The 19,159-nt window shown below is 36.8% G+C and overlaps 2 protein-coding genes across 3 annotated transcripts; one reads left to right on the top strand and one right to left on the bottom strand.

Annotated features, from left to right (window-relative positions):
* Nucleotides 1–3,742: 3,742 nt before the first annotated feature.
* LOC116287705 (GTP cyclohydrolase 1) lies at nucleotides 3,743–7,341 on the top strand. Its single transcript, XM_031694388.2, has 6 exons — nucleotides 3,743–4,100; nucleotides 4,216–4,325; nucleotides 4,568–4,623; nucleotides 4,767–4,798; nucleotides 5,053–5,137; nucleotides 5,757–7,341. Exons 1-6 carry the CDS (start codon nucleotides 3,830–3,832, stop codon nucleotides 5,881–5,883), a joined length of 681 nt encoding a protein of 226 aa, XP_031550248.1. The 5' UTR covers nucleotides 3,743–3,829; the 3' UTR covers nucleotides 5,884–7,341.
* A 12-nt stretch (nucleotides 7,342–7,353) lies between these two features.
* On the bottom strand, nucleotides 7,354–19,140 carry LOC116287719 (putative ATP-dependent RNA helicase DHX57). 2 transcript variants are annotated; one of them, XM_031694407.2, is made up of 23 exons: nucleotides 17,427–19,139; nucleotides 16,978–17,099; nucleotides 16,584–16,779; nucleotides 15,993–16,117; nucleotides 15,726–15,859; nucleotides 15,532–15,586; nucleotides 14,956–15,164; nucleotides 14,020–14,126; nucleotides 13,819–13,922; nucleotides 13,321–13,380; nucleotides 13,092–13,205; nucleotides 12,738–12,901; nucleotides 12,524–12,600; nucleotides 12,356–12,451; nucleotides 11,945–11,994; nucleotides 11,436–11,526; nucleotides 10,608–10,787; nucleotides 9,803–9,940; nucleotides 9,582–9,696; nucleotides 9,236–9,297; nucleotides 8,788–8,877; nucleotides 8,383–8,526; nucleotides 7,354–7,872 (listed from the first exon to the last, which is right to left on the bottom strand). In XM_031694407.2, the coding sequence occupies exons 1-23, from the start codon at nucleotides 18,627–18,629 to the stop codon at nucleotides 7,729–7,731; spliced, it is 3,780 nt and encodes a 1,259-aa protein (XP_031550267.1). In that variant the 5' UTR covers nucleotides 18,630–19,139; the 3' UTR covers nucleotides 7,354–7,728. The 2 variants fall into 2 exon arrangements, with proteins under 2 accessions (XP_031550267.1, XP_031550266.1); XM_031694406.2 differs by lacking the exon at nucleotides 7,354–7,872 and having other exon boundaries at nucleotides 7,886–8,526; nucleotides 17,427–19,140.
* Between the last annotated feature and the right edge of the window lie 19 nt (nucleotides 19,141–19,159).

Below are 19,159 nucleotides of genomic sequence, written 5' to 3'. Positions count from 1 at the left end.
AGAAAACAATTGTAGAGTTTGATGAATATTGTTCATAATCCAGAGAATGTACACCTACTTGCAAGAAGGTTGTCATACACAATAGAACATTAGTAATTTAGTGAGAAAGGAATGCATTAAAAGACAACAAAAAACAAAAACAAAACAACAAGAAAATCAGCTTCAGTGATCTTCTTTCGTTTTTTAATATAATTCCTATCCCACTAAATCACTAATGTTCTATTTTCGTATGACAACGTTTTTGCAATTAGGTGTACGCATTTTTGAACTTTACAAGTTTACAAAGAAATGCATAAAGTCGGGCAAATTTCAAAATTTCTTGTTTGATTCACATCTTTACTGATATAAGTATGACAAGTTAGAAGTTTTAGAATAGGCCGTTTGTACGATGGCGTTATTGTACTCACCGAGAAAATCAAGCCGTTTTTCAACTAGCCTCGTCCCCTTAGAGGTATAAAAGTGGTCCATATCATGTTCTTTCTCATGATATGTGCGGAAAAAGGGACCAATTATCGGGTCCCTATATCATGAGCCTTCATTATTTACTGTCAGCTGTTATACGTCGAAGCCGTTGTCCTGGATACCTGGATACTTGTGTCTTGTATAAGAACTTTATAGAAATTAGAACTTAGATAGAAGCAGTTTACCTCTTTCTAGAAGTAGTTTACTTTCAAGGCCTCGTAAAAGGCACACGAAACAAACTTTTCGGCTTTCGGCTTTCGACTCTTCTATGTTACGTCATGGTCATTAACATATTGGGAATATTAACCTTTGTATCTCAAAGACCCAACATTCAAATGACGAATTATTTTCACAATCAACTATTCACTATTTAAAGAATCAATTCTGAAAATATCGTGTAAAGGTTTATAAGCACTTTAAGAGATAGAGTACACAGTTTTATCCTCCCATCAAAAACTGAGCGTTTTAAGAAAGTTGTCTTAAATAAATGCCCAGTTTTAGATAAGTATTTAATAATTTATTTTTGCTGTAGAGTGCATGCACTAAAACCGTGAACAATAAATAGTACTAATTAGTACTATTTCATACAGAATCCTTTGTTTCCTATTGTTTAATATTTCTATTTAGTGCTAAAAATTAGTATTTGTTTCATGGATTTAGTGTGAGCACTCTATCATTAATTATATTTTATCATAATTTTTACATATATAATTAGTTTAGTTAGTCAATTTGTCATTAAGGACGTTCGTCTTCTTAATTAATAAAGAGCTATTATTATAAGGTGGCCTTCAAACACACATGCTTGATTCTGTGGTAAGCTAGAGTCTATCATGTAAAGCGTTTTGAAGTTATTCTATGCATAAAAGTCTCTGAAAAGACATTGTAAAAAAAGAGTGCTGGAAAAAGTATTTGTCCTGACGTTGTAAGCAAAAACAGCACAACCAATGCTCTGCTCTACCGGCTAAGGATTCGTGAATGTAGTCTAAGAAGATTGTCATGTAATTATATATATGTAAATAGAGGATATTACAAGGGCGTGCGGAGATACAAATTTACACTCGATTACAGAAACGTTGCAGTATACATTTATTCAAATATCTAATTTATTCAGTATATTTAATGATATGCAAAACAGAAAAATCGCTTTATTTATTGTTTGTTTCATTCAATGACTGTCAAAATATTTTTTCATGTCTAATGATTATAAATCAGTTGGTTTTAAGCGTTGAAAATGGTTATTTTGCATTATGCATCTCATTAGATATTTGTATAAATGTATACTTCAACGTTTCTGCAATCAAGTGTATCTATAAACTAACTTATAGATTTAATTGTAATGTACTGGAATTTAGAATAATGGGCAAGACTAATAATCGAATAGACGCTACTCACATGTGATATATATGACATATGGGTGAGTTACTAGTATCTCATATTTTCCGATCCAATCCTTCTCCCACTTTTTCTCCTAGTCTCTTATATTTTCCAAACTTGCGCTCCCTACCACCACTTCCAGAGGTAGCCGCGCTCGTAGGATTGGAATACAGCTGACGATCGAGTACAAGAGAGTGGTTGGTCATGAGTGGTTGGTCATTACTGTTATGGGAAGGGGGAATGAATCTTGAGAGTGTAGCTGAGTGTGATACAAGAAGGTCAAGAAATGAGTGCATTTGGTATCATGCTCTTACCGACGACATTCAACCAATGTATGGGATTGGAATATAGCTGGCGATGGAGTACAAGAGAGTGGTAGGTCCTGAATGCATTCATCACCGTTATGGGAATAGAGAATGAATCTTGAGAGTGTGACACAAGAGGGTCAAGAAATGAGTGCATTTGGTATCATGCTCTTACGGGCGATATTCCGCAACCAATGTATGGGATTGGAATATAGCTGGCGATGGAGTACAAGAGAGTGGTAGGTCCTGAATGCATTCATCACCGTTATGGGAATAGAGAATGAATCTTGAGAGTGTGACACAAGAGGGTCAAGAAATGAGTGCATTTGGTATCATGCTCTTACGGACGATATTCAACCAACGCATGGGATTAGAATATAGCTGGCGATGGAGTACAAGAGAGTGGTAGGTCCTGAATGCATTCATCACCGTTATGGGAATAGAGAATGAATCTTGAGAGTGTGACACAAGAGGGTCAAGAAATGAGTGCATTTGGTATCATGCTCTTACGGACGATATTCAACCAACGCATGGGATTAGAATATAGCTGGCGATGGAGTACAAGAGAGTGGTAGGTCCTGAATGCATTCATCATCGTTATGGGAATGGAGAAGTGAATCTTGGGAGTGTGATACAAGAGGGTCAAGAAATGAGTGCATTTGGTATCATGCTCTTACCGATCTGTTTATTTGATTTTTTTTTTTTTTTTTTCAAAAATCAAAAACTCACGGGTGCCTGGTATCTAGATACTTCGATAAATATTTGATCCACGGAAATTATAATTTTTTTAGGTTATCGAATTTTGATTTATAATTAAAATGATGTACTGAATCATTTTTCAAACATTCAAAAATAAGAGCAAACAGCCTGTGATAAACGTTTGAGATACTTAGCTGACTAACATCTACTTACCGTTCAACTCAGAGATATTTCATGCCCACACTCGTGTTTGTCAGATGTATTCGAAACGATGTACTTATTCAGTAGTGTCTTGCACAAAAGGTATATAGAGATTATAAAATTATTTATGTATTAATTTCCATCATGAAAGCACGAATTCTTTCGTATCATTTCACTAAGATATGGTTTAAATTATCCACTGCTAGTTTGAATTTATTTATGACCTTGAATTTGTATCAGGCTCCTGTGTATCGCTAATAAAGGTCGCTAGATATGATTTTTAACGATGCTGACTAACTGACTGACTTAGAATATGGTTGAGCGTAAACGCCATTATATACGCATTAATAGTTTTTAGAAATGGAAATACAGGTATATGTATACAAGAAAATGTGCGCATTTTGTATCATACTGAAAATTTTACGATAATTTGCAAAAACTTCGATGTTATCCGCATATTCGATATATAAATCACCTAAATGATACTGGTCAATAATTTAACATACTCTAAAATGCAATGAATTCATATTTTTATGAGTAAAAGGCTCATGATATAGGGAACCGATAATTGGTTCCTTTTTCCACACATATCATGATAAAGAACATGATATGGACCCGTTTCTTAAGTGCTTCCTTAAGAGTTTTTTTGACTCCTGGCCAGTGCTTATTATTCACAATGCCATGCGCGCCTGATGACTTGCGGGGAATGTCTACTGCTCCTTGCCTTATACGGCACATTTAGCTTCTCAAGATTGCAACACGTTTACTACGTATAACCTTTTATAAATATGGATAATAGTGATAAAAACCTAGAGCAGCAAGAGGATAAACCAGTAAGAGAGATAGGGTTGAACATGTCCGATGTACCTGTTGTTGATAAACGTCCAATAGATTTTGCGTCAGAGGAACGCCGACTGAACACGATGGAAGCAGCCTTCGAAACGATTCTTGAAGGCGTTGAAGGCAAGCAATATAAAAGACAAGGCCTTTTGAAAACACCAAGTAGAGCAGCAAAAGCCATGTTATTTTTTACTAATGGATACACCCAGAATCTAACAGGTTCGCTATTATTTTTGTTTGTTTGTTTGTTTGTTTTTGAAATCATTATTGTTAAGACCTGCAAAATTTAGGGCAAATATTCCCCATTAATCTTGATTTCTAACTTGGTTTTCAGAGGTTCTCAATGATGCTATATTTGATGAAGATCATGACGAACTAGTTGTTGTTAAAGACATTGATTTCTATTCTCTGTGTGAGCATCATCTTGTCCCTTTTATGGGAAAGGTTGGTTGAATACTTAAACAATTATATAACTAATATATGATAGCTATGATGCCTACGCACAACATACTCAATCTATAATTTTATGCTTAATCAAGCTTGTGTCGGCAGCCTGTATGTTTTGGCTGACCTTTGTCACTGTGTGCTAACTTATTAGGGACCATTAACATAAATCATTACTTTAAGTCTATAAACCCTCCCCTGCTTTAATTTATACCTATTATTGATGCCTTTTATATTCCTAGGTACATATAGGATATATACCAAACAAAAAAATTGTTGGTCTGAGTAAATTAGGAAGGTAATGTGAAAGGCATAATCTCATTATAAATATCAAAATCCAACCTTGAACATTTTTCATTTTGATTTTTGTGTTTATCAGTGAATATTTCCCGAGCAGTGAGTCTTTGACTAAAATTTAAAATTTGAATATTTCTACTCTAGAGTTGTGGAAATGTTCAGTAGAAGACTTCAAGGTATTATGTAATATTCAGCTCTAATAACACTTCTCTGTTCTGCCAACACCCCCTTGGTTTATCATTGCACACAGCATGCATTCATGCACGGTTTTTATTTCAAACGTGTTCCAAAGTTGTTTATTAGAAACCCAAATTTTTTTTTTTCACGCAAATTTAGATGAAAATTCATTTATTAATAATTTTGATTTTTCCCCTTCTTTTTTTGAATTAATTCATGAGTTTTTTGAAATTTAGTGCTTTGAATTCTTTAGTGCAGGAACGACTCACTAAAGAGATTGCTTGTGCTGTAGTCAATGCTGTTAATCCTGCAGGAGTCGGGGTTGTCATAGAGGCCACGTAAGTACTGGAAAATACTCTCATAAAAGGTGATAGATATGGATGGCGTTAATACTGCCCTATGCCCATTATCTTTCTTTTCTAGTCTGTCTTAAATTTTGAATAAAATTCTTCATTTCTAAAAGCCATGCAGACCCTGAGGCGATACATGTCTCATTATGTTAATAGTACCACAATAAAGTATTATTTATTGTACAAGATGTATCAGACCAAAGGAGACTTGCATGTTCACATAGCCTGCTCATTTAAAAATATTATTAAATAAAAAATTTCATACCTAAGGTAATTTGGTCTATAATTTGAATTTAGCTGGCGAAAACATTTATCTAACAATTTCTCTAGCCGAGAAATTGGCAATAAAATTCCCTCTATCATAAAAGTATCCCTAAGTATGAAACATTGGACCTTTATCACACAACACCATGTACCCATGTGAATGAAAAAAAACATTTATTTTAACATGCATAACCTTATCCTGAAGCCATGAATGCGAGGCACACATTGTTCCAGTCAACATGGCTGCCGGATGATGAAGGTGCATTGATGCTTGTTTATCACAGGTACTCCCACCCAACCCCCTCCCCCAAAGGAATGAATTTGACACATGAATGTTTTTCAGGCATATGTGCATGGTAATGAGGGGAGTCCAGAAGACCGACAGCAAGACACTCACTAGTTGTATGTTAGGTGTATTACGCGAAGACCCCAAATCCCGTGAAGAATTTCTGACACTCATTAAGAAATAGAATGTTGCTATTATTATTCAATGTAGCCAGCCTCCTTTGCAGGAATCTCTGTTCTGTATTTTTCTATTGTTGGGCTACCTGTGTCTTTGATTTGGCAGGGAGAGAAACAAACGTTCCCCTGTTCTCAGTCTCCCTCTTCTGAAATCTTCCACAGAAAGTCCAGAGACGAAAAGACAATAACAGATGTTTGCAAATATTGGGGAATGTTTGCCGAGACATGAGTCTTCGAGCGGCGAGGTAAATATTCTCCGATATTCACTGAGGCTGAGGCAAATAATTGTCTTAGTATAAATACACAGGTGATTCTTTCAAAAAAAAGAAAAATATAAGAAAAAAGATTTAATAATAAGATAAAAACATTTGAAATTAGGAAAAATTTTAATTGAAGTGACAAACGCGGCTTTCAATTACAACACAGGCGAACTCCGACTTTGCGAATCAAAACAGTTTGTTTGAGTTTATTTGATTGTTTTTGTCCTTTTTTACCTTTGAACGAAGTTAGTGCAAATTTGTCAGCCTCTTTAGTCCTTTTGGGACAGCATTTTCTTTCATTATTTCTAATTGCTCTCCGGTAACAGCAACAAAGTGGCTGGCCGCCATTTTGGATTTTGGATTCTTTGACTACCTTTAAAAGCTCTTTAAAAAATTATTAATTATTTCTTAGACAATCAAAAAACTTTAAATCATTTCATAGTATGATTTAGTTCATTCTATTATTATTGTTTTGTTGTTTTTTTATAGCTATTTTTAGATATTATTTTATATTTACTATCTTTTTTTTTTTTCATTCAATAATAATTATTAACTATTAGTTTGGTTTTTTTTTCGTGTAGGGGTTTTTATCTTGTAGTTATAATTTTATAATTTTCTACACATATCTTTATAGTTTAATATATTAGAGGGTCACAGGTTTGTTAGCATATTGCTATTTAGTGTTACCCTCGGTAAATATAGAGTTTATTATTATTATTATTATCATCGCTGGAGGTGATTATCGTGTGATAGTGTGAGTTTCTCGACCAAGATCAGCACGCGAGATTTTCAATAATCACCTGTGTATTTTTACTAAGAAGAATTACAATGAGAAATAATTCAATCTTATACAGTTGTTTCAGAAAAGATTGGTGAAGGTTTTGTGGAATGCTGCTGCTTACTAAGCTTGAATGTATCATATTAGAAGAAGCTATGTCGGAAAAATGTGCAGCTGAAAAAGTTTGGGAAAATTTCATATTGTGACCTTTCACTGATTCGCATCGCCCATAGCAACGAGCAAGATGCAACAAAATCTTTACTAACTCTCTTTAAAACAGCTCAGTGTATTTAGGTATGCTAATATGTCAGGAAAAACACTTTTTATATAATTCAAAGCTATGTATTTGTGTGCATTTGTGTGTAAAGTTACACATAATTCACCTGATGCTGCTAACTAGGTTTTAATAAAATTGTATTAATATTCCATTTCATTTTATTTTATTTCATTCTATTCTAGTATTCTATTACCCCATTCACACCTAAACGTGTTTAGTTAAACTATGTTTTAATTAGGAAAAAAATTGAGAAACTGGACGAACCTACAATATAATGAAACTTTCTAAAATATTGTCAGAGCAAGCAAAGGATAGCTTACATGCATTATTTCACCAAATATTGTGCAGTGTTCGTAGATAGTTTTCCAAACCTGTTTAGTTAAACCACTTTAAAGCATGTTTAAGCCTTGGTGTGAATGGGGTATATGTCTGTCTTTCGCATGCGCAGATGACGATATTGCAATTTCGATCGTATCTGGGGTTTTTTTCATAGTTTTAGTGTGGATGGCAAAATGTCTTTACTTAGGATACGATCTTTCTACTGGTTGGCTATCAAACGACCAATAGTATCGATAATACGGCTACCACGTGGGCAAGTGATAAGGTCTAAACTCGGTGATTCGATTTTTTCAGCTAATAGACGGTCTAGCTCGCCACGCAAATCACGAACCAACGTCGCGATCTGGAAAAAAAAGGAGAAAAAAGTTATAAACTGATTTTTTTTTTTTGGTCCCTCTTAGACTTCCTTGTCAAACTGCTCACAAAAACCGCCAAAATAATGCGATAAATGTTCTCACTTATTTATCCTCCACCTAAGACAATTAGAACTTTGGACGAAAAATCCTGTGGTGAAGAAAGAAGACAAAGAAACATCTTTATAGAACTCGGCTCTTCGTTTTGACCCGGAAGTCGTTTTTCCATACACTTGACGTCCCGCCTAATAAGCTAGACTGTCATTGTTGAGTAAGTAAGTCTGGTTATACTTCATCCAAAGAGAGTGGGAGAAGGGACCGAATGGGAGGATGAGATGGATGGGAAAGGGATGGTAGGATGGCAATATAAAATGAGGAAGGAAAGGGAGAAGGTTCCAAAAACTATTACAATCTGTCTGTTGGTTATCTTGGGTGCACTTTAACTCCCATGTTTGACTGAAGGACCCGAGAGGTGAACATGATGAAAAGCATTGCCTTACCTTCTGTGACGATGCTGTAAAGCGCACCCATCCATCATCGATGGAGATGACCAACGCACCTTTCTCCAGGTCTAGACTCAACGAATCTCCGCAAAATAGTAACAGGGCGTACACAGAAACCATACTTGTATCACGGATAAACACCTGGAAATAAAACAGATTTTCATTAAGAAAAACGCCTCGTGCAACTCCAAGGCTTAGGTCAAACGTGGAACTTCACATGAGTCGAACAAAGTGACAACAAAGAAGACAGCCTTGTTATTCATTGTTTCAATTAGGTTCGGCTCATGTGAAGTTCGACGTTTGACCAGAGCTTTACACTTCCCCTCACACCCATAACTCGGTGATGTACGCTAAGCACGTGAACCATTTTTTTAGATTGGTTATTTTGAAGAGTATACAAACCTTTGAAGTCTTGACTTTCTCGTGGTAAATCAGATAAGGACTTTCAAAATAGTTGACATCAAAATTGACAGACTTGGGGTGTATAAAGACCTGCGAGTAGCAAGAAAAATACCAGGTGAATTTGGGGATATGTTAAAATCTATCGATCATTCAATGAATCAATGAATGAACGAATGAACGAACGAATGGTAAATGGATGGATGCATAGACAGATGGATGGATGAATGAATGAATCATCAACCAAAGCGCCTACTTCCTCAAACCCTCGCCACTTTACGAATAAAGAAAATAACAAACAACAATAACTCCTTTCATATATAAGTTCTAAATTGACAAAGTTTCAAAGGAAAATTGGTTTTTAGGGTAAATACTTTAGATTGGTCTGTCGCGCAAGGCTGATGCAGGTTTAAGAGAAACAGTGGCCAGAGCTTTGGAATGAATGACTCACCTGGCCTTCGTTTTTAGTCCAGAACTTTATTTCATTTGCCTTTGGCTCTAACGGAATAGCACCTGAAAAAATTAACAAAGAAAGCTGAGTAAACTAAAATTCTCAGTTTCTTCAGCGCCAGGTTTCCTGTGGTCGTGAAGTAGAGAGGAATCTGGTATCGAAAGATACATAGAAACCAAAAAGGGCTCAACCTCTTGGCACTAGTTATCATATGTTTAGGAAGAGTGTTTAGCGTATAACATTGTCTTACAAGGTTTTACAAAGGAACCCCAACAAATCCTCTATAGTTGGCAGGTTTTGTGAGCACCACACAGGAAGCCCACTCGTACAAACGCTACTGTCTTACCTCCACTGGAAGCTTTATACTTCGTAGCAGGTTTCACTATATGTACTACATTAGGATACAGAGCACCACACAGGACTCCCAACAACAGTTTCAAGTTGTCAGCATTGGAATTAACCTGGATAACAAATATAAAAAAAGAAACAGAGTTGGGATACCTGTATGCGTAGTGTGCAAAATTCGTGTTCAGCGAAAAATGACAAAAAAAAATTCATTTTCTTTACCACGGGACCTGTTCCATTTAGTACTCCATCTCCTGTTCGTGGCGAGAGTCTTTCCAATTGCCTTGAAGTCATTTTAGTCTGTAGAAAACCAATGTCTGCAAGTAATTCGGCAAACTGACACTTGAGACTGGCTATCATCTGAAGACAAAAACAGAATTAGTAACCACATGCCATTCCCTTGAGTATTATCGTTTTTATTATCGTAGCAATGTTTTTCCATTACAGAAAGCACGCCATCCCCTTCAACATTATTTTTGTTTATCAAATAAACCAATCACAAAGGACAAAAAAAAAAAACGGTCCACAAATTACCGAATGATAGAGTGCATCTCTTATATCCGTGAAATAATTTGTAAGATATTGCACAATTTTACTCAATTAGTAAGTTCGGTAGACCTCAGTAGACCGTAAACCTACAAAACTTTGCACTAATTTCTACAATTTTGTTAGTTAGCTTTTTCACGCATATATGGTATATACTATATAGTTTGGACTTTACTGTCAAACTTATCCATTAATCGACCTCTCCTTTCACGTTTCAAGCCTTTCCGAAATTAAAAGAAAGACGCTTGACGATTTCGTTCCATGGTGAAAACCTTTGTGACATTAAATGGACCCTTCTCAAAATTATCGTGGACGCGAAGCTAACACGAAAATACGAAAGGAATCCCACTTTTTCTCGATGGCATTTGTGGCATTTCTTTCGTACTTCCATGTTATCCTTGCATTCATGACAATTTTGAAAAGTGTCCTTTCGGGTGAATTTTGATATCGAAAATCGCTTCTTACTGTCCTGAAAGCTAACCTGTAACGTCTTCATGGAAAGAAAATTGTCTTGACAAAAGCGATAACCAAACTTCGCGCCTCTAGCCATCTCTTCAAGCCACTTCTTGTAAGCTTTTAAAAGTGTAAGATGATCACTGTAGCCAGTACTGAACTCTTTCTTCTTTTTGTCTGCTTCATCACGCTTATCAAATGGTGCGACCTGTATGGATTTTTCAAAACGGTGTCTAAGTTTGTGCAAAATGTTCTCCGATGTCTGGTGATGAGTCATTGGTTGAGTATAATTTGATGAGGTGTATTAATATGAGGTAATGTGATCTATTAAGCTCATGTCCAAGTAAATTAGAATAAGCCTTTTCATAGTTTAAGAATCGATTCCACTGCGCATGCGATTTGATCCCGAATTTTTCACCTTCTTTTGTTTAATTAAGAACAAAAGAAGGTTTAGACAAAAGAAGGTGAGAAATTCGGGATAAAATCGCATGCGCAGTGGAATCGATTCTTAAACTATGAAAAGGCTTATTAAGAATAAAACGCGCAAGCTCGGAGAGGTCTATATATGACAAACTGCAGCTCTCGTTCCATGATTGTTTGGTGTTGGGAAAATCGGAGAAGCCGGAAAACCCGGAGGAAATCCCTTGAAGCACAGGAGAAAACAAAGAGTAACTTTTTGATGGCATGTCCGCGAACTTACGATCAAAGCGGTGAGATGCCACGCATTTGCAGCGCAACGCCGATTGTCTCACAGAACAACTCTTCTCATTTAGATGAGCCTCGATCAATAACAAAGAAAATCCAAGCAAAAAGATAATTTGAAAGATGAACAGCGTCGTACAGAATTTTTACTTACAAATGGAGATTTATAACTGAGAGAAGCTGCGATGGTTAGTACTGGATCAACACAGCAAAATATGGCTCCAAGTAACATCAGCTTGCCAATTCTGGTTCAAAAACCACAAAAGACAAAATTTACAGTTGTATGGCTGTGATAACCAGCTGACATTTTTCTGTCCCCCTCATTCCTTACCTCCCTCCCTCCCTCCCTCCCTCCCTCCCTCCTCCCTCTTCCCTCCCTCCCTCTCCCTTCCTCCCTCTCCCTTCCTCCCTCTCCCTTCCTCCCTCTCTATTCCTTCCTTCCTCTCCCAATCCCTCCCGCACCGCCACTTTTTCTTGTTTTCCCTACTGCAGTGACACAAACACAAGCGCAAGAGTCAACAGGCTCACAGCAAGCACAAGCAAGAGTGCAATCACATTCAGCAGGATCAAACATTTTCGATTTGTCTAATTTCATCAGTACGATGACGGTTTAGCAAGCTGAGTTTAAAAAATAAATCGTTCAAGTAAGGAAAATATGCATACCTTACGTCCACAGGTAAAGCTGCCAGGTGATACCCCAATGACGTCAGATTCTATTGATCAAAAAGGATTTGCTAATTGCTTTAAAGAATGAACTCACACCTTGATGAAAGAACATGACAGGCAGCGTAACTTAACCCGGCACTAGTCAAGAACAGGAGCCACTTTTCTCACTAACTGATTAATTCATATCTCAAAAATAAAAATTGATACCGCGCACGCGCAAAGAAAACAATTCTTACCAGTCTATTTTCCGCTACTCGGTTCATCTCCGCCGCGCGCGCATCGATAAGAATGGGTCCAGCTCTGGACTAAGTTACCACAGGCTGACAAGCAGCACATATATCCTATTCAAAAGCCTGTGTAAGCAAGTGTGAATAATGCATAATATTTCTTTGAGATCTCATGACCAACCTCTTGAGTGTCAAGAGCACCAAGGCTGTGTAACCTAGCCAACGCATCTGTGATAGATTTATCTTCGGGGGGCTCCAAAAGTTTGTTCAGGATTTGCTGTAAAATAAAAACACATTATCAGGTAAGGAATCAAAAAAATCTGAAAATATTGAAAATGTTTTTGTTTACCTTTACGTCACGTCCAAAGAACAAAGTCATAATCTTGATACGCAAACAAAGTTTTTCTAAAGGTATTCGCATTATTTCTGTCAAAGAGCAAAACCAAAAAAAAATCGTACAAATAGTTAACAGGAAAAAAAACACAGAAAATAGATATAAACGAGTGAAAACCAATAAGTGCTTAAACATGATCCATAACCAGTTTTAAACAGGTTTTACTAACCAGGTATCTGGTGCTCAGCCATCACGTGTTCGTAGCGATGACTCGTGAATAAATGAAAACAAACCCCGGATGTAACTCTCCCGGCTCGTCCGCGACGCTGACGTGCATTTGCGCGGGAAACCCAGGTCTCCTCGAGACTCTCCATTCCTTTACTGGAATCATATCTGTGTCAGAATAACACGAGGTAATTAATTTTCTGGAAATTCTGAGGAATTTCGTACAAAAAAAAAACAAAACAAAAAACAAAAAAAAAACAACAAGTAAAGTGGCTTGCTTTGAGCTTTTTCTATGACATGACAAGAGATTTCATTTTCTCTATGTAGAAAGTTTCTAAAGTGTTAAAACAAGACTGACCTGTTTTCCTTCATTTTCCCACAATCAATGACGTAGACAATGTCGTCAATGGTAACAGACGTCTCTGCGATATTTGTCGATAAAACTATTTTCGTGACTCCTTCCTTTGGCCTCCTGCAAGTCGGTTAATTCGAAATGGTTAGTTAAAAACCTATCTAAACTTTTACATTTTGGTGTTCAATAAGGCGGGAAAAATCACGTGTGTTGATTGGTCACTTGTTAGACTTACTTAAAGATGAGTCCTTGTTCTTCGCTGGACAGCGTTGAATGCAGAGGAAGGATAAGAAACCTGGTAAAACATTAAAAAATTGAGAGCGAACAAAAATATAATCGTCGTATGAATATAAAACTGAGTTAGCAAACAACATGGCATCTATTTTACAAGGAAAATATCAGCAACAACAAGGGTGACGTAGCGGTAGAGCTAGGCTCGATCGCCTTTGACTTCTGGGGTCTCGGGTCTGGTTCCTGGACTCAGCATCGCATGTGAGTAGACTTTTGTTAAGTCTCTCTCTTGATTCAAGGTGTTTTTTCTCCAAGTTTACCTGTTTTCCTTCCCGTCTCCGCAAAACGTAAAACCCTAAATTTTATTTCGATCTGTGAGTTAGCTATATGCACGCCCTTCTTTTGATCAGCCAAAAGGGTTCCGCTAAAATCTATGTTTGGTCTGACAACAAGACAACATCGAGTGACAAAAGTAATATTCATCTAGTTAATAATCACTCACTTGCCCTTATCTTTAAAGAGTATATTGGTATTCAGCTGTTCTAGCAATGTCGTAATTTCAGCCATTCCAGACAAAAACACCAGGATGGCCCCACTATTGGGGTGCTTAAAAAATCAAAAGAGAATGTTGGTTTTTACTCTAAGATACGGAAGAAACGGGAAAAAGAGGGGGAAAAAGTAAAATAAGGATAATATAACATACTTCGCGTTTTCCTCTGACAATCCATTCAAGTATCGAGACAATGATGTCATAGTTGGTCTTCTCGTGATCCATGTTGTACAAAGATGATATCGTAGTTTTACTATAACCTTTAAAAAACATTTGTATCACGTGACTTTGATGAATTTTGATTGGATAACCCAACTTCACGTGACTTTGATGAATTTTGATTGGATAACCCAACTTCACCGCGTGACTTTGATGAATTTTGATTGGATAACCCAACTTCACGTGACTTTGATGAATTTTGATTGGATAACCCAACTTCACCGCGTGACTTTGATGAATTTTGATTGGATAACCCAACTTCACGTGACTTTGATGAATTTTGATTGGATAACCCAACTTCACGTGACTTTGATGAATTTTGATTGGATAACCCAACTTCACCGCGTGTCTTTGATGAATTTTGATTGGATAACCCAACGTCGCGTGACTTTGATGAATTTTGATTGGATAACCCAACTTCACGTGACTTTGATGAATTTTGATTGGATAACCCAACTTCACCGCGTGTCTTAGATGAATTTTGATTGGATAACCCAACGTCGCGTGACTTTGATGAATTTTGATTGGATAACCCAACGTCGCGTGACTTTGATGAATTTTGCTTGGATAACCCAACTCCAGTTTCGAAATCTCTGTTGCTGAATGTTAGCCTCGATTTTGAGTGTAGAATATTCATGGCTTTCAGTGAATTTTAAAGTGTTTGTTTTGTTGAAGTTGTGCATGCTTTACTTTACTTTATGTATTTGTAAATATTCTATCACTGAAATTAGGAAAACCCCGAGAACATAAGTCTGTAAGTAAGTAACACAGTAGTATTTTGCAGATTCGAAAAAGGCTTATTCTGAAGACCAAAGTGACTGAACAACACCAAGACGCTTTTGGTGCATTGTTGGTCAAATAACAAAATACCTTGGTATCTCATCTCGATTTGTCTTTCGTTCAACTTATCGTCTAAGACGTTTACTCCTGGCATTCTACACGTGACTGCCATCTCCGCAGCCATTTTAGTGAGTTCTTGAGAGCTGCCTGCTCCTTTGAAGCTCTCATCGGTTGCCTTGGAAACTGTTTTGGATCGTTTCATTGGTCGAGCGTATGGTGAGCTCGGATCAAGAAGAAATCTGACAAAATAAGAAACGTTTGAAATCTTCGAAACATAAACTTCCTAACCTTTATGAATGCTGCGGTCGTCACGCAACGTTTCCCTTTCAACGTTTCCCTCCCTAAGAACGGCTGCAAAGGAGGCTAGGTATTTGCCAGCTGCGCGCTGAAATTAGATTTTTCGTTGCCGTCAATCAAAAATAATCAGTCAGTAACTTTTACATTCTTGACTGGCGGCAGTGATAAAACAATTTCACAACAAGTTATTAATATGTCTGAGTTCACAGAATATGGAAAACCACAGTAATACTATCACAATGCCCTAATACACAGACAAGCAATCTACGGTTCGTTAACCCTTCCCATATTTTTATCTGAGATATTTACCCTGTTTTCTCCAAAGCATCTTCCATATAATATTCTTGAACAGGAAATGTCCGTCCTTAAACAGGAAAAAAAAAAGAAGAAAAATATAACGAGACACTACACCCATAAAATAAATTTTGGAATATTGGTATGGGAAAGCTGGGTATGAAATGGAAGGCAGACAAAATTTGTTTGAATGTGTATAGACACTGTACCTGGAATGTGAATAACGGGGGCGTCGTAGAAATACGCGGAGAAGAGCTTGGAGTTGAGTGTAGCACTCATGAGAACAACACGGAGGTCACGCCTGTCCATGAGTAGGTCACGCAACACCATCATTAAGAAGTCACTGAAGGCAAACAATATATATAAAGATATTATCAATTAAAGTTTCAATTCAGCAAAGGAGGTGTGCTAACACTTCAAATTGTACAAATTGTACGATTTCGCGCGTGTGGTTGAGAAGCACTTTAAACTTATACCTCTCCTCTGTTCGCTCGTGTACTTCGTCTACTATCACGTGACTGATTCCTTTCAAGGTGGAGTCATTTTCAAGATACCGCAACAAGATTCCTGTAGTACAGTACAACAGTCTCGTGGAAGAAGACTGAAACACAACACCAGCAAATTGAGTTAGTCAAAACAGATAATTTTATCAAAATGTACAGTACTCACATTCCGAGGGTTTTACCGGCCCTCCGGTTTTTCCTCCCTTCTCTCAAATCAACCCTAACTAATTAAACTGGTTAGAGCTGTACTCAGGGGTCATGCGTGGACTGTAGAGCCAAAGGCGCCTTCAGATACTTTCATTTTTCATAAACTCCATCAGCACTTGTGGTCAGGGGTGTCCCTGATCTAGATCTGTCCCTTGGCGCATTTTTCTCTCAAAGCTCATTATAACTATATTTTTGCTTTATTTAGGATGCAATGCGCAATTTTTTTTTCTGAATTGAAAACGCTGAAAATATATGCCCGATGGCAGAACTCATTATTTATTTTTTGTTGTAGGTGAAGAGGAATCTTTTGAAGGGATTGTTCCTCTCACATTATTGGGAACTGATATCTATCAATACCTGTTTACTCTCAAGTCTTATCTTGTATCCAACCATATCACCCAGCTTATCTGCTCTTTCCGTTGCTACTCTCTCTGCTACAGACAAAGCAGAAATTCGTCGGGGTTGTGTGCAGATGATATTGCAGTCTGAACCTCGACCTGACTTGAGGTGTACGTCAAGTATGAACTGAGGAATCTGTGTGGTCTTGCCACACCTTAGAGGAAAAAATAGAGGGTCAATAGAGTGGCTTTATGATAGTAAAGTTCATGGACAGAAACAATGCAATGTGATTGCATGACAAGGGGTTTCATTTTCCAAACAAGGAAACAACCATGCCCCTCAACATGTCTGTCATAAAACCACTTTTTATACAGTACATCAAAGCTTGACTGTTCTTTCATGTATGACATACCCTGTCATTCCACTGATTACCAATACTTGGTGATTTTGTAAACTCTTGATGATGTCTTCTTTGGAATTCCAGGCAGGCAGCTTCATACGATTTTCAAGCATTGTTTTATAAGCAGATGAACTCTGAAACAACATGGAAAACTCAGTTAAAATGGGCCACAGGACACAGTAATAAACTGCATGAGGAGGCAAATATTAAAATATTTAACTTTAACACTTTATGGCAGGCCCAAGATTTTTCAACAGAGTTCAAGTACATACTGAATGAAAATAGATACTGTAAGCTTAAAGGTCCTGATACTTATAAGTTGACATAGGGGTTCAATGGTAGCCATAAGATTTGAGGGAGGAAAACCAGAAAACTGCTTATCAATATATCTGCTGCTTTCTCTATGACATGGCTGATATGAAGCCCTTTTATAGAGCTTATCAACTTCAGCATAACTTTACCTGTTGTTTTTCAAACTGATGCTTGAGCTTCCTATTCAAATTCTCCTTTTCTTTCCCTTCAATTTCTTTCTTAGAATCTTTTTTCTTAAACTCCTGTACTGGTTCTTTATCATCTAAGTCCATGACTACATCTTCTAGAATATTACTTTCTACTGTAGCTTTATTTCTTTCCGGCTTACTGAACTCAGGGAGAGGCATCTTGACACACTGTAACATCTCTTCCCTGTCCTCAAGGATGCTCAATAGAGAAAACACAATAGGAACTGTGGACTCACTTAGCGTCTTTGCTTCAGCACTCAGTCTTAGTGTTATATTGAGTGAAACATGAGGAGGTATGACCTCACTGGTATTGTAAAATGCTACTAAAGGTGGTTCAAAGGGATAAAGGGATCCTTCTGGAAACCTAACTTCAAGGTAAAATAATACTTCTTTTTCTTGTACTATCAAATGCTTGTCTTCAGGTAATTCTTCAGATTCTATATCAACATGCCTCATTTTACATTTTAGGCCAAATCTACAATTTCCTTTGAGGAAAAATTTACAGACATTCTTGGGTGAAGTTTTATTCTTCTTTGGTTTCTTCTGTTCTCTTCTTGGAACTTCTTTTGAAGGTTCAAATTCTTTCTCCAAAAATTGCATATCAGGGATTTTTAAAGTCCACAGTCTATCAGGAATTGCCTCAGAAAATATTTCTTCATATATTGATTTTAAAGCTATGACTTCTTCACTACGCTGTTGTTTAGCTTCTTCAAAAGTTTGAGGATCATACTCTGGATTATTTAAGCCTATATTTTCAATTTCACAGCAAGAACGAAGTAGATTTTCAAGTGCTACCCCTAAATCATGTTTAAATTTTGCCAGATAATTCAAACATCTGTTTTTCTCAAAGCCACACTGAATTAACTTTTTCAATGCAAAAGGGTTTACTTCATCACCACTAACATCTTTATCATCATCCTTTTCTGTAAATGCTATGACGTCTTGTATCTGAAGTCTCTTGTCAACAATCTTACCCCAGTATCTTTCATCTCTTCGTATATCTTCAAACTCAAAATGATCAGCACTTGATTCTACTTGAAGATCTTGTAGCATTTCTTGAACCATTTCTTTATTTTCATCAGTCATATGGAGGTTCTGAATAGGTGCTTTGGATCTCATTTTTCCAGATGGTAAAACCTCCTTTTTTCTCGATGAATATGCCATTGTTTACACTTAGTAAATCCAAATATTAATTAATTGGCTTGCTTTTTATGGACTTTGTATGAACTATAAGCTAGTTCCTTTTTAACTACAGTATACTGTACATGTATGTCTTGCTCTTCTGCTGTAATTGGTAGATATATATCATAGCTTCTGGTCAGTCCGGTCTTCTTGTCGAAGTCCTCTTTTGCTTCTAGGTCTACAATCTAAAGATATTTCCACTAACTGGGGCCACTGAAATTTCCGAAACTTCAGGATCAAAAACTTCACATGTAACATAAGCCACTGGCCAGTAGAGATTTCCTCAAGTCTCAATCATACAGTACATGTAGATACATGTATGTTAGTACCTTCATTCAAAATCATAAATGATTATCATAAATGTTCAAAAAATAAATCATCATGAAAATCGATGCCAAAGATACAAATGACGTCTTTAAGAATTTCCTATCGTTTTAGCAGAGTTGATTGCAAATATATGATATTCAAAGAGTTTTATGGCCGAGTAAATTTATATCGGACGTGTCTCTCGT

The sequence above is a fragment of the Actinia tenebrosa genome, unplaced genomic scaffold, assembly GCF_029948245.1.
Source record: "Actinia tenebrosa isolate PJP-AT-01 unplaced genomic scaffold, QUT_ActTen_1.0 PGA_scaffold8__29_contigs__length_14323225, whole genome shotgun sequence".
In the NCBI taxonomy this organism is placed as follows: Eukaryota; Metazoa; Cnidaria; class Anthozoa; order Actiniaria; family Actiniidae; genus Actinia; species Actinia tenebrosa.
The sequence above is the reverse complement of the archived record's forward strand: the minus strand, read 5'-3'. Positions and strand labels throughout refer to the sequence as shown.